Below are 15,080 nucleotides of genomic sequence, written 5' to 3'. Positions count from 1 at the left end.
TTTCAGTGGGAACGGCTTCTCCCTGTGGAACTGCAGCAATTACACAGCTTACTGTGTTGCCCCTTCAATGAGGGAGTTCTGCTGCTCCCTATTTTTCTCTTGTGCAGAGTAGTCCTCATTTTTTGATGACTTTTTAAAATGAATACATTGGATCAAACACGAATGGGACAGAACAGTTGAATTACAGAGGAGTAATGCAACATGAACTTTTGCTGCTATCGTGAATGGACAGATGGCAACAGATACAGAATAAATCTCCAACAATTATATGTCAATTTTAACTGTGAAGCTGTTCCTTGTGCCGCCTTTATCTGTCATCTATCAAGTCCTTAATTTGATCAGGCTTTCCAATTTTTGTTTCATTTTGCGTGTGTGCATTGGCTTAAATCTTGTTTCTCGTAGAAGCATGCATGTAGTGGAATTTGACTGTCTTGTCAAATTGAAGAATAGTCTGTCCTTGGCATAAAAAAAAAACCTGCAGGGAAGTTGTGTAATAACCATGTAAAACTCTAATGAACTGACTTCCTAATTAGGAAAATTCCTTAGACCTGTCTGTCGTGTAACTGATCAGGAGTTCTATTCAGGAAAGACGTTTTCCCAGAAGAGAAAAGCAAATTGCTGTTATTCAAGATCCAAAATGTTCATGCTCTTTATCCTAATTCAGTAAGTATCATGCTGTTTAAAACAGATGATTAAATTAAAAGGAAAATAGTCCAATGAATTGTCTTCTGTTGTAATCAAAGACAATCATGTTCAGATGTTCCTTGGCACCAATTCATTTCAGTACAGCCATTCCACTAGCATTTTTTTTTTAAATAACATACTCAGTTATATAAAATTAAATGGCTATTGAAAGGGAATTCATATATTGCACTAAGATGAAAATTCAATGTACTACTGGAATACTTAGTAGTGAGGTCATATAATGGGTTTCCAGATTACTCCACGTTTATTATAGTCAGCTAATAAGTTCGTCACAGCATTTTAACATTTCAGCGATGTGTTTTGTGTGTGCGCGCGTGCGTGTATGTGCACACATGTCTATCTTAAAAGTTAGAACAATCAGTCACGAATACACAATAGGAACTAAAGGAAAAGTAGCCTTAAATTCAGATACCACAAGGATGAAAAACCATGATGAAGAACATGCTTTAGTTTTCCATTTGAACTTTCTCAGCTGAAATAGAGCAGTGTATCATTTAGTTCCAGTTAGCAGATTTGTAGATGTGAAGTTTCACTGCATTATGTATGGGACAATGTTAAATATGTTTTCACTGCAGTTCCACAGGTCACTGGCATAGGCATAAGCCAAGACCATATGCTTAAGATTATTGCAATGTAGCTATTGGTCATGCAGCTAGCTCCACAGTGACTAACAGCATTTAATGCTTAAATAATACAGTTTCGTTATTGCAAACACAATTACAGAACTCTTCCCCATCCAAAAAACATCAGAGCAAAATTCTGCACCATTCCACAGGCCGTTAATTGGCACTTTCTTCCACCAGAATCCCTAAGGGGGGCAGGGGGAGGCAGGTAAAAGAACTCACTGATATAGCAATATGGTTGAATGCAAACCTCTACAGCTGTGGAAGACTTACCATCATCCAGGTACATCTGGTCCAATTCCTCAGGTTCTCTCTTGATGGTTACAGGAATAGGGGCCAAATTATGATTACTGTCCTCATGCAACTCTGGCAATGACAGTGGTTGGTTTGTTGGAGATTCATTTCTTTGAACCTTCGGCAGTTGGTGCTGCTGCTGACCCATTATGGATGAGTGAGTTGGACTGCAGGACTGCAAATAGGTTGGCTCTTGGGTAACAGACGGAACTGGAGAAGAGGGACTGTTGGGATAGAGTGTTTGTTGGTAACCAAGGGAACAGCTACTGCTCAGATGTTGACTCACCTGCGGCTGCAGCATGATGTGAGATGACTGATCTGGAGAGCTTGGGTGCACAACTATAGGCCTTGGCACTTCCTGTATGGTGGGGACACCTCCAGCGGGCTGCTGAAGTCCTAGGTGACCGTGACCTGGGGTGGTGATGCACTTGTAAGCAGAAGATGAAAGGTCATGCAGCTTGGGGCTTGAGTTGGGAGAGGATGACATCACAGTGTTTCTCTGCTGACAGGAAGTGAAGCCAGCCACAAGGCACGAACCAGGATCAGGAGGCATCATGATCTGTTGGCTGTAGTATGGTTTAGAGAGAGGGTTTAATCCTTGGTTCATTGGTCCACAGGTTTGAGCAGGTTCATAGTCATCAGTGGGTTCTGTTTTTATAATTGGAACTGTTAAAAGAAAAAAAGTTTTAAATAAACATGAGTTGCACATTGGTATGATCAAGTTGGCTTGTGGCTAGGATACCCTTTGCAAAACAAACAACGTCTTGAATAAGACTCTGTGTGTCTTTTGCCTAGTTCTCCCACCCTATAAAAAAAAATGAATGAGTCATCAGCACAAGAAAGTCACAGCTGGTTCTAATATTGAAAAGGACTATTTTCTTTGGACTCTCCTCCAGCACTAATGTGCTATAAAAATCTATTTGCAAATAGCTGTGCTTCAGTAGAAGCTTTGGACCCAAGGGCTCCATGGATTTGTAGCAATCAAAGCAAAAATTTTAACTTGGATGTACTACTGCATTTCTACTGCTACTGATGGCCTATTTGATAAATGTCTGCACATTTGGTAAACTTGTGCGTGAAAAGGTAGAAGTGGGGCCTTTAGATTTCGGCAAAAATAAAATTGCAAATATAAATGACAAACTACTCTGTACAAGAAGTTTTTAATTATAAGACTTCTCTTGACAGAGCAGGAATATGATTCCTGCCCCCTCCCCGCCCCCCTTTCATGTCTGTATTTAATCTCTGCTTCTTACTATGCAGCGAAAGAGCATAAAGACTCAACAAGTTGGATCCAACTTCTGGATCTGAACTGCCAATCCAGGTCCTACAGTACTTTAGTTCAGACTCCATCTACCAAGATAAATCCAATTCATATTGCATACAAATACCTACGCCATCTAATGACCCAAAACAGTGCTAAAGAAGCTGTACCAATTGTGGAGAGAAAGCTCTCCTATCTCTAAGACTGACAGTTCATGAAAAGTGACATGTCACTTTTCCACTTCAGCAGACTTTCAACAATGAAGGTTTAAGCCTCTCCCCACATACTAACCAGCACTATGGCAACGCAAGGGGAGAGGGGCACATCTTGAATCAGGTATACTGTAAATTAGGAAGAAGGCCAGGCTGGCCGTTGCATGATTTAGCTGAGTTTATTTAAACATATTTGCTTTAGCCAGACTCAATTTTAATGCAGGTATCCGTGGGTCTGGATGCATGTTAGTGCTTATCTTTTTTCCCAAGGAAAGATCTGCAGAGACATTCATAGCTCAGAGGCATTGTTAGAAAATTATGGCAATAGCAGACAATACCCAGTAGAGTATAAATATAACTGACCCGCTATGGCACAAAAGATACCCATAAAACACTTTTGGGTAATTTGACCTAACAATTCAGCTCACAGCATACGTGATGGTGTGTGAGTTTCCACACAAGCACTCCTAGTCCATTTAATAATTTAACTTGTATGTGTGTGTGTGTGTGCACGTGTACACATGTGCATGTGTATGTAAAACTTTTTAAGAATCTCACAACTTGTCCTTCTGGTGACTGGACTTCACTACCTTCATTTTATAACTCCCTGTTCCCTTGTTAACTTTGCTCCTTTTATGTTCTTTTACATATAGATCCTTGCAACATTTGCTTCAAGATTTCTAGAGCCACTAGTAAAAACATGCTTAAATATGTAACAGATGCACAAGTGCTGCTCAAGATTAATGTATTATGGATAATGGACTGTCATCAGATTCCTCATAATCCTATTTTCACCTGCTCGAGTGCTGCACCCTAGTTAAAATGACTAGCAATCTACTTGGTTGCTGGGAGGATATTCCAGGATTTCAGAGACAGCTTTGTAAAAACTATATTACACCCTTTGTGGAAATGCTAGACTGAAGAAACACACGTAGGCAAACATAGAAGCATAGATTCTGTAAGAAAATACCTTTAACAAGGTTCTGCACCAGAAAACACTTTCACATATTTAATAGTAGATTCACTGTACTAACTTTAACCCTGGCACAGCTGGAAATATGATGGTTGTTGAACATTCAATTTCCCCAGTATATCACAGCTATAGAAACACCTGTGTTAAATAATTCCAGACTCATCCACTAACAATTCAGTGTTCAATGGTCCTTGGAGCGTCTCATTCATTAAAACCTATGATGGGGCTGTTGACAAGCTGGCATGTGGGGGAGAAGTACTAAGGGACACTGGGCACATCTACACATGCATTAAGGCGCTTTCCCCTATGTGCAGTAAATTTAGTACCTCCAATGTGAGGTACTAAACAAATGCGCATTAGGCTGCCTTAATACACAGTAACAACTGCACACAGTTTTAAAGTGACGCTTAATGCACAGTGGCCTATTTTACTGTGCATTAGCATAATAGCAGGGGGGGTTTATGTGATGCTTTAATGTGCAGTAAAATAGGCTACTGCACATTAAAGTGCACATTTAGACATGCCCCACTGATTCAGGATTGCAGGCTGATCTCTCTCATCCCTTTTACAGTTTATACCTTTGTTGCCCTGCTTACCAATACATATTTCTTTGTTTCTGCCTTTAGAACATTTTTAAAAGGATAAACACAATCAGGACTATGTTCAGAAGTAAGGTAATGGTGAGGAAAGCTGTGTTTCCATAAGTCAAGCATCCATCCTCAGTGACACCGAGCTGACGCCTGGCAAAGTTGACCATGGTTAACTCGCCTTTGGAGATGCTGGAGGGTAAGAGGCAGTGGCCTGAAAGCAACTATCTCAGCTCTGCACAATCCAAGGATTCTCCTGTATTGGGTGATAGCAATGGAAATACTTGACTGTCCCTTTTCAGTTGTTTTGTATTGTCACATCAGATGGGACAGGGACCAATGGTTCATCCTTCAACAAGGACCCAATTCACTATACAATATTCCAATTCTACATCAGCCTTAATGTCATTCACCATGATGACACTGACCTGGAGTTGTGGAGCAGGCTGGCTTGCTGGTGTACTAGTATTGTGTCTAGTAGAAGAGGTGCAATGGTATAAAACTGGAGTAAGACACTGGTAAATTACAGCTTGTAATGAACAGGAGGTGTAACTTACAGGATGTGGTGGGGCAGAAGAGTGACTTTAAAGCAGGAAAAGCAATAGAAGAGAAAAATGTAAGAAGGTGCAAAATAAAGTTGCAGCCTCCTGTCTGTTGCTTTTCTTGTCCCTTACCTGAGAAAGCAAGCTAGAGCAACTTACACTGATTGGCTGCTGCAATTCCACCCCTACATTTATCATCTATTCTTGTTCTCTGAATTATCATATGTCATGGGTAACACAATGTCTTCACATACATAGTGGCTACCAGAACACTGGCTTGACATGTTTAAACTAGTTCAACTGAATCATGTCTATTGCATTCCCTAAAGCTATTTTCCCAGTAAAATAAAAAGGTCCCTTGTATTAAATACTATGTATTCTGTTAATCTGTCGATCTCATTATTAGTTCAGGTATACTGAGGAAGAAGAACAAAAGAAAGCATTAATAGTGAAATTGCTAAGGAATGCACCCCTGATTCTTCAATGCTTTTGCACACGAAATAGTTACTTACAGATGTACAATATGATTGTAGAAATACCTATGAAATCAGTAGGTTGATTTTTACTCCAGTTTGCACACATGTAAATATCTTTACAAATTACAAGTCTGAAGACTTAGACCCAATAAGAGTCTTCTTAAAAAATCAAATTTGCAAAGCTGAATGCATCAACAGAAAGGCTTTGATATTCACATTTGGTTTTGTCTCTCTACTTTACAGGAATGTAGAACTATATTATGACTTGCCTAGGACAGATATGCCACAAATTGCTGCATTAAGCCACATACTGCAGTTTATTTATGCAGTATGTAACTCAGCTTCTCCAACATATGTAACTCTATCAAGTGGAATAAGCGAAGGCTGAAAGCATTCAGCAGCTGATATTTTTCAAATGGAGCTTGAATGAGAACGTAGGTTTGACTCTTTGCTGCTTGATAATTCCCAATACATTTATAGCTGTGCAAAGCTGACTTAAAAGGCTACTGAATCAGAAAGGTGGAGTTTTATGCTTACTTTGCTCATTATTACACAGGACACAAAGAAATAGGCACATCTTATGCACATCTTCCAAATACTAACAGCATTTTTTTCTTGTACACTGCATCTTGTTTTATCACTGTTAATTCGATATCCTGTTTGTGGTATTAGTTTATTATCCTCGAAACCACAACATTACTCAAACAATTTACAAGAATTTGCTTTGTTGCATAACAGAGCTGAAAAGAGTCTAATATGTTGGCTAAAATTTATGCTTCTTTCCTTACAATTCTTTTCAGACCAGGCTATCAAGTGGTATAAATTGGCAGAAGTCCATTGATTTACTCCAGGTAAGGATCTGCCCCCTTAAATGTCAGCCTGCATTATGAAGCCATTTTCTTTGAGCCTAGAGAACAGTCCAGCAAGTTTTTATAATAGCTATGGTAGGCCACCAGCAGTAGGAGGGCAATGTTACCACTTACCCACAAACTTTTTGTCTTACATTTGTCTTACCTGAGTCCAGATAAAGGGTTTGCATTCTCAAATCCCTCTCTCAGCAAATACAGTTTGCCTCAAAGCTAATTTTTGTCCCTATCCATTTTATCTGTCATTCAGTTTTGGGACGCATATGTTTCTTATATTGGTTTGTTTCATATGACCAACACATGAGACTCCCCATATTGTATATGGGGAAAAAGTAATGGGATACCAGGAATATGATTAATATCCTCAGAACTAACATTTAACAGAAAATTGTATTAACCCAAGTTATTTTACACGGTCGTGTCAAATATTTTAAATCAATCATCAGCTCAAATGACTTCTTTAAAAGTCTCCCAGCCGCAAGACACTGGTTCTTGCCACAAACTGGGGCAAAAGTGACAAACAACGGAAAAGCCTGCAGCTGTTTAGAATCTACAAGCACTTTTAGCATGAATTGGGCTATTTTTTAATTTCATGCAGCAGTATGAAATGTCAACAAGCAGTCTGTCTCAGGGTTGCTTTGTGGTGGAGAGAGAATACTCAGTACTGCAGACTCTCTTAGCTGACTAGGATGAAAAATTAGGACTGAATTTGCCATAGTCGGATGTGCCAATAATAAATTACAGCAATGAGGTCAGAATTTATACAAGAGCAAATAGCAAAGAGGATGCTTCATCATACAATAATTGGCAATAATTTTACTTACTTGCATAATTCCAAATCTTTGCAAAATTGGGGCTTTACCAGCAAATGAAAGAGAAATATTGGTGTAGTTTGTATTGTTAATTATTTTTAAATATTTGCTATTTTGTAATGCACAAGATGGATCTGTTGATAATGTTGAAATGTTCTTAATGTAATGTATTAAATTATGACAATGTTCAAAGTTCTAAATTAGTCTGATAAAAAACTTAATCTGTGCTAATTGTTTTTCAGTGGCTTGACAGTATCACCACAGGCTGCTGGACTTCTTTCATTATGTCATCTAATTTAATTTGAATATCTGAGAACCATGTGTTGGCAGCAATGTGAGCTATAAATCAAAGCTACCTCCGATTCTTACTCAGAGAGACTGGTATTATGACATCATACCAAGTCACTAGGATTAAGACAATGGTCCTCTGTGTGGATTTGAATGTGGGAGAAATACTTCAGTTGCAAGCTTGGGTTTAAATGAAAGGCTTTTCTAGCAGGTAAAAAGTTAATATATCATGCTTCGAAGAAAAATAATAAATCATGCACCTTTAGAGCAGAGTGCCTGAAAGCTTTTAAAGGTAAATTATATACATTTTTGACAATTCTAAAAAGTCTGTTTGCTTTTACACTTTAGCGATCCAGATGGGGCTTTTTTAAACCTTTGATTTTTGGCACTATTAACATACAAGAACTGAGAAAAGAGAGGTATATAAATTATACAGATGTTTATCCTTATTAACATTAAACTAACAAATACACACTTCCACAACAAGTATTATCAGTGCAGACATTTACTGTATGATCATATTTATTTTTTTGCCCTTGGTTTGATATCAACATATCAAACAAACTACCCTGCATAGCTAGGGTGAAGACTATTATGTAGGCATCTGGAACCTATCTACAAATTGTGATTACTGTATTAAAAACACAAAACTACACCATTCTTTTGTCACTTACACACAAAAATTTCTTAAATGTTTGTAGTAAATGGGCACATCTACACATTGCCATATGGTAACGTTGCTACGATGCCATGCTTTCCTCCTTCCTTTTGGAAGTAATAAAGCACGGTGCAGCATGGGCAGTTACTGTGCTGTGGCATGTGGCACACAGTTAGATTTTACCGCTACATCACTGTAGTGGCGTGCTATATCAGGGGAGCAAGCTACTATGGCAACATAGCTGCCGATCACATGTAGACCCAGGTGATCACTATGTTACCTTAGGGTGACATGTAGACATGCTCAATGTGTCATAATAATAATTTAGGTTGGGATTTTCAGATGAATGTCCTAGAGTTTGGTGCCCAAACCTCTTGAGTGGGTTAGTTTTCCAAATGCTATTTTGTGTCTTTGAAAAAATACCTTGTAAAGCAGACTTGATCCAAACAGAATCTAGCCTCTCTATCAGGAACCAGATATTCCTCCAAAGACACCACCTGTTATTGTCTCAATTGCTACTGCTCTGGAAGGCTCCTCATTTTAATTAATTTAGAAATGGTGATGGATTTGCACCCACTTCTGCTTACAGTTTAAACAGCTTTTTGGGATATGAAAAGATGATAGTTTGGTCCTCTTGCAGCCAATGGTAAGCTTCCCAGGGCCAGAATTTTTAAATAAGTCCAGTGTTAGTGAAAGACAACAGACTGACAGACCTACAGACTAAACTCCCTGTTTGCAGTAGCTGCTTTCTCACAGCACTCTGTCACTGTGCCTCAAACCTGACCTGATGGAACACCCCTGCATGGCTGGGATGGCTGTAATCCACCACTCCAAGCTTCCCTCACCCCCACCAGAGGAGGTAGATCATGCCACGAGAGAAGCTAGGTATTTTTTTAACTCCCCAAATCAGATAAGACTCTCTCCCTCCCTCTGCTCTCTGCATCCTTCCTGTCCCAGCTGTGCTCACAGCACCTCCACTCCCTTCCCATTTCTCTCCCTCTCTATTTATGCCTCTGGGTGCAGAAGGGGAGACTTGCCCAACACTGTTGCTGCCCTAGCCACTTCTGCCCTGTTCCAACCCGGTGAAATGTGGATTTATGTAGAGACAGGCTTCACAAGGAACAGTGACAGCAATGGTGGCAGGCAGGTTCCCACTCCCTGCTCCTGAGCTGTCAGGCAACATCCAGGGGGACCAGTCAAGGAGGGAGAATTTGTCTGCCATTGCAAATGCTGTTGTCCCCAGCTGAGGCCATCTCCCCACACAGGCTGGTTGGAGCAGGGCAGGACTGCTTTGGAGCTCTCCCAAACCCCAAGGTAGCCATCTTGGAGGGCAGGGGAGGTGAGGGGAAGGGAGGTACCGCTGAGCATGGATGGGAATGGGTTGGGTGGACGAGGAGACAGATTCTTACCTGATTCAGGGACTTAAAAAAGCTCCAGGCTGCTGCTCCTGAAATGCAGTCCAAAAAAGGGGGTTTGACCACACCACTGCACCCCATCTGGATTCATGTCTATTGGCCTCCAATACTGTAATATTTGAGCATCTCACATGTTATAATGCATTTTTCTTCACAGTACTCCTGTGAGATAGGGAACTATTATATCCCTATTTAACAGAGGCACAGAGCAATTACATGATTTGCAGAAGTTCACCTAGGCTGTTTCTGGTGCAGTAGAAACTTGAATCTATATCTCTTGAGTCCTAAAGTAGTGTCCTCGGACCACCCATCCTCTCCAATATACAGCAATGTACTCTTTTAATAATTTTCAGATGTGTGAGCTGACAATTAAATTGATATAATTACTCACAGAGAACCAAAGTTTTGGATCATAGCCCATCAAAAAAAAATTCTTCCCTTAGCTAACTGAATTCATCAAGGGAAGGAATCTCCAAAACCCCCTGTAGGGTCTTCTTGGGAACTGAGGAAAGGAAGGTGAAGAGAAATACTTTTTTAATAAAAATATTATAGTTTTGATCAGCTTTATTTCATTTTTGTCTTTAATAAAGACATATTTCCAAGGGACTGAAGCTGAGCTTACAGAAAATGCTGATCTGTGCCATTCTCAAGGTACACCGCTCATTTGCCGATATGGGCCATATACCATGTATCCATATTGCTGTTGCCCTCTTTGTTTGTAAAAGTCAGGGCCCACATGACTGTGGTGGGTGGGAATGACATTTATTTGATTTGTTGGTCAAAAAAGTATGTCCTTCGTAAGTGCATGTGGCTCAGTGATCCAGGTTGAGCTGTTTTTGTTGCAAGACCAGAGGAGGCAAAAGGAATGGGGGTAAGGCCAGTCTTGTATCATAGTCATTCTCCTCTTGCCCACAAAGAGGCCAGATTCTGGAAGAAGTTAGAGCATCCAACTTACATCTGACAGTTCATAGCTCAAAGGGATAGTAAGGAGGGCCAGAGAATATGAAAACTTCAGTATAGCTCTCTTTCTCCTGCCACACTGTATGTCCTGCCAGGGACATGTTGGGATAGATAGAAGCTGCTTAAGCAGGCCTACAAGGAAAGGACATGGATTACATCTGCCAGGGTTATAGCTGTTTTGCATCCCTACAGCAACACAAAGCAGCCAGAGCACTGTTTTTTATGGAGTAATGGGATTTAACATTTTAAACAGTACATGGCTTTGAGATTCAGTTCTGACTTCATGTGTGAAGGTGACTGGCACTAACAGAAGAACCTGTGAAGATCTCTCTTGCTTATGCCAGTATAAACCAGGACTGACTCTATGAAACATGTTGCAAGTTATTCTTATTGTGTCTTAAATGCACGTAAAACATGGGTGTGCATGTGTTCAAGCAGTGAAACACATACTAAGTGCACTCATATTGTAGCAAAGCTACAACTTTGTGTTTGAGGAGTTATCTCCACATCAAATTAAGTAACAGCTGTAGTCAGACTGCTTCATGCAGTCCTCACTCAGTGACGTTCAGTCCTTACCCAGTCATGACATCAGCCAGGGACCCCTCTGCTGTACCAGGTGGGACGAGGAAAGCTACACATGTCAGGTGGAAGGCTACTGGATCCTTCACTTGTCAGATTCCTTCAGGATCAAATTGAAAGCCAGGGGCATCCAACCCTACAGGTTTCCAGGACAGGGAACCAACAATCGGCTGATTGTCAGTCCCAGCCCCAGGATAGCTCAAAGCTGGTTCAAAACTCTGGTGCAGCACTGAGGCTGGAACTGACAATCAGTGAGCTGTGCATGTTAAGAGATCATAAGAAACATTATTGTGTGACTGCTTGGGATACGGTCAAACTTTAACAGCACACAGATTGAATCCATACTAAGTGTCCCATGTGACAAGGCCCTAGTTTAGTCAATAGCCTTACACTGATATAAAACCAGTGAGACTAGAATCATGTTCCTAACTCCTACTTCTGCCAGATAATTATTGTTTTAGTGGGTTCATACAATTGCTGGCTCTATTTAGAGAAAGAGCCAAGACTCCTTTCAAAGTTGTTTAGCTGTTTCTCCTGATCACCATTAGAAAAGCTATAACCCATGACTGCCCTCTTTGCTTTTACATATACATGATTTTATGGGCTCTGATGTACATGCATAAGTGTGTATAAGCATACTATCTAAACAGATTGAAACCTCATACATACATCTTTGTCTATGATCTCGCGCAGTGCCATTATCTGATTAGAAAGTGCTTTCCAGTTAATTCAATTACCATATGCTTTTCAATTGCTGTTAAACTATTAGGTTGTTCAACACATATCCAAGTGAAAGCAAGAGACTATGTATTGTAGGTTCACATGCACACTTGTTAAAACTGGGGGGGTAGCCTTGGGGTATCTGATTTGTGTATATTAGTAATGGAGATAGGTTATGTATTATGTTTCTTTGAATAGGGGATTGGGTGGGGGAGAGTTCCAAGAGATCTGGTTCATTTTTTGTCAGAAGACATCAATCACACAACTTTGAAAATTATGATTTTTTCTTCCTTTTAAAAATTGCAGGACACATGAAACAAGTTACAGCTTGCTGTCTTTAAACAAAACTTTACTGTTTTCAGCCTCTCTAAGGCCTCCAAATGCTTTTTCCTTGCTTGTATGAACCAGCTGCAATCAAATATAATATGGCTTGAGCTGTTGGAATGTTGCTTGAAAGCTATGAAATGGAACTAGATGTCTGACTGAATTGGATTAGTTTTAGATTTAAAATGGGATTTCTTGAGGTCATATCTTGTTATGGCAAACACTCCTTTTGATGCATGAAAGAAAGATGATTTGCCTTAACAAGGAAAGAAAAGTAACACTAGTGGCTTTCATTTAAGATATTCTTCCTAATGTCAACAGCTTATCTGCCAGCTTCATTGGTGTTCTCACTGCATAATATTCTGCTGTATGTCCTGTTGTGAGGTGGAAGTTTGAGCAAATGTGTGTCATACTGGACAAGATGATAGAGTTTTGGGGGTCAATTCAATACTTTGTGCATGTGTAAATACAGAGTTGTGTGATTCAGGCTCCTTTCTTCTGCAATATGGTCAAGTCTTGAATCAAGGGATTTAACATTGCTTTCGCCTCCCCCCCACACTGTCTGCTTTCCCTTCAAGGAGATCTGAATAGTAAAATGAAAGTTGTGGGAAGAGTGCCCAAAAGGCATTAATGTGGAGGCAGCCATAATTTATGCAGTCTATTGTAAACAGGCAGCAGTGTGGGAAGTAATCTTTAAGGAGGTTGTTGGAATAAAGGAATATTTATTGATGGAAGTTTTACATTCAGATTAGAGACACAATAAAACAAGTATATTTTTCATCATGTAAACACAGGAATTGCAGTTAACTGGTTCATAAGCTTCACTTTGTACACTATAAATATTTATATGCCCCAGGCTTCTTGTGTGCTCTGCTCTCATCTGGGTTCTCTTTCTCTCCAAAGAACTTAGTGGTTTGAGCTAGCAGACAGTAATGCATAGAGTGCAACTTGCTCTAATGAAGAGTTCATTGGCCAATCAATAGTTACTTTCTAATACACCACAACATTTTCCCCCCCCCTGCCACCATGCAGGCTACATATTGTTACCTGCACAGGAATCTGACTCTCGTACAACAAATCATAGTCTAGCCCTCTTGTAAGAATATTTTAATTTTGATTATTCTGAGCCATTTTAGCTCCTACACACTCTTCTCCTTCAGAAACTTACACAGTCCTCCTCCATAACCAAGTGCCTCTCTCATGTATATTTAATCCAGTGCAACCACCAGAACAGCATCCCCTTCTAGATCAATCAAAGGGCTAGATTAATTATGATAATCAGCCACCCGAGGAGAACAAAAATAAACCTCTTATGTAATTCAGTCCCTGTAATTCTAAACCTCATTGCCTTTATGGAAGGGTTTACCTTTTGGCTTTTAAACTAATTGAAAGATCCTAGTCTCAACCTCTCTAACACTCAGATGTGTGAAGCCAGGGGGAATACACAGGAAGTAAGGGTGGCAAATTACTGCTGTTAAAACACTGTTAGTGGGAGGATAAGAACAATAGGCCAGATCCTGCCATGCTAACTCAGGTTGATTAGTACCTTAGAAATCAGTGAGACTATACGTGAAGGAAGCTTTTGCTCAGTGTGAGTTAGTGTGTGGCACAGTATGGCCTTAACTTCTCCACCATAATCCATCAAAGGAAGTCCCATCAAGTAGTATTCCTTCTTGATCCCTCAAGGAGACCATCCAGGTGGAGATGTAGCACTGGATGCTGGCACTACTTGGCTAGTTTGCCGCCATTATCTCCTTATTTGAAAAAAGAACAACTGCCATCTGCAAATGAGGTGTGACTCCTGACCAGTAGCAAAGGGGATTCTTATTTAAGTGAAATATTGATGACTTCGCCTGGGACCTAACCCTACATGCAACCTTCCTCCCCTCCCCCCCACCTCCTAAAGCCCTCCCCCCCATGACAGCATAACACTAGAGAAAAAAGGATCAAAAGTGAGATTCCCCATCCTCTCCCGATTCTCAGATGAGACAAAAATGGTCAAAGACCCAGTTATGATGAAGTTAGAGATCCTGTTCAGTGGAAAAAGGACTCCAACATAGCCTTGCCTGTTTTTTGTTACCCTGTTAAATGTCAAAAGTAACAATCAGCCACTTCACAGCCAAAATGAAATGAATTATAACAGCACGTAGAGTAAAAATGAGCAATCATGATTCATATTTTCACCTAAGAGAAAAATCCCCTCCAGGCAACCCTCCTTCCTTCCAGTTCTGCTTTGATTTGAGCAGACTTCACAACACATCCCTCAGGAATCTGTTGCTTCCTGGGCCTGTCAATTCTGAAAATATATCTTCATACCTTTATGAGAATTTGGGCCCGATTCCCAGATACATCCAGGCCTTTTTACACTGCTGTGGCAGCAGAAAGGTGACTTTTGAATGGTATAAATAGAATTTATACCCATTTTCAGGCACGTTCACCCTGCCAGTGTCTCTGGCTTTCTGAGTGTCTGAGTACAAAAGGTGACCAAACGCTCAGCCCACATGCCAGACCAATGCAGAACATGAGAGCGGGTCATGTTCAGCGTGTGAAGAGCTCATGATCATGAGGCCAACCAGCTCGTGATCAGACAGCCTTAACAAATCAGGAGCTGCGGGAGAAGCGTGCCTGCCTGGCCAGCAGACACACTCTCTTAACTGTAAATCAGCAGCCTCCTCTGATTGGCTGAAGAGTTTATAAAAGGGACAGCGCACTAAAGCGCAGGGTCCCGGGTTCCACACAAGCCCTCGGATAGGACTGATCACCCTGTCCAGGAATCCGTGTCCCC

The 15,080-nt window shown here is 40.5% G+C and overlaps 1 protein-coding gene across 2 annotated transcripts in view; it reads right to left on the bottom strand.

The window, feature by feature from the left end:
- LOC102368918 (nuclear factor of activated T-cells, cytoplasmic 1-like) overlaps positions 1-15,080 on the bottom strand; it is a 71,402-nt gene that overhangs the window by 38,486 nt on the left and 17,836 nt on the right. The window contains exon 3 of one of the 2 annotated variants that reach the window (XM_025194467.1): positions 1,602-2,288. In XM_025194467.1, the coding sequence (XP_025050252.1) occupies positions 1,602-2,288 (687 nt within the window). The remainder of the gene's footprint in view (positions 1-1,601; positions 2,289-15,080) is intronic. The other variant, XM_006037986.3, reaches the window with a different exon arrangement.

The sequence above is a fragment of the Alligator sinensis genome, unplaced genomic scaffold (assembly GCF_000455745.1).
Source record: "Alligator sinensis unplaced genomic scaffold, ASM45574v1 scaffold252_1, whole genome shotgun sequence".
Taxonomy (NCBI): domain Eukaryota; kingdom Metazoa; phylum Chordata; order Crocodylia; family Alligatoridae; genus Alligator; species Alligator sinensis.
The sequence above is the reverse complement of the archived record's forward strand: the minus strand, read 5'-3'. Positions and strand labels throughout refer to the sequence as shown.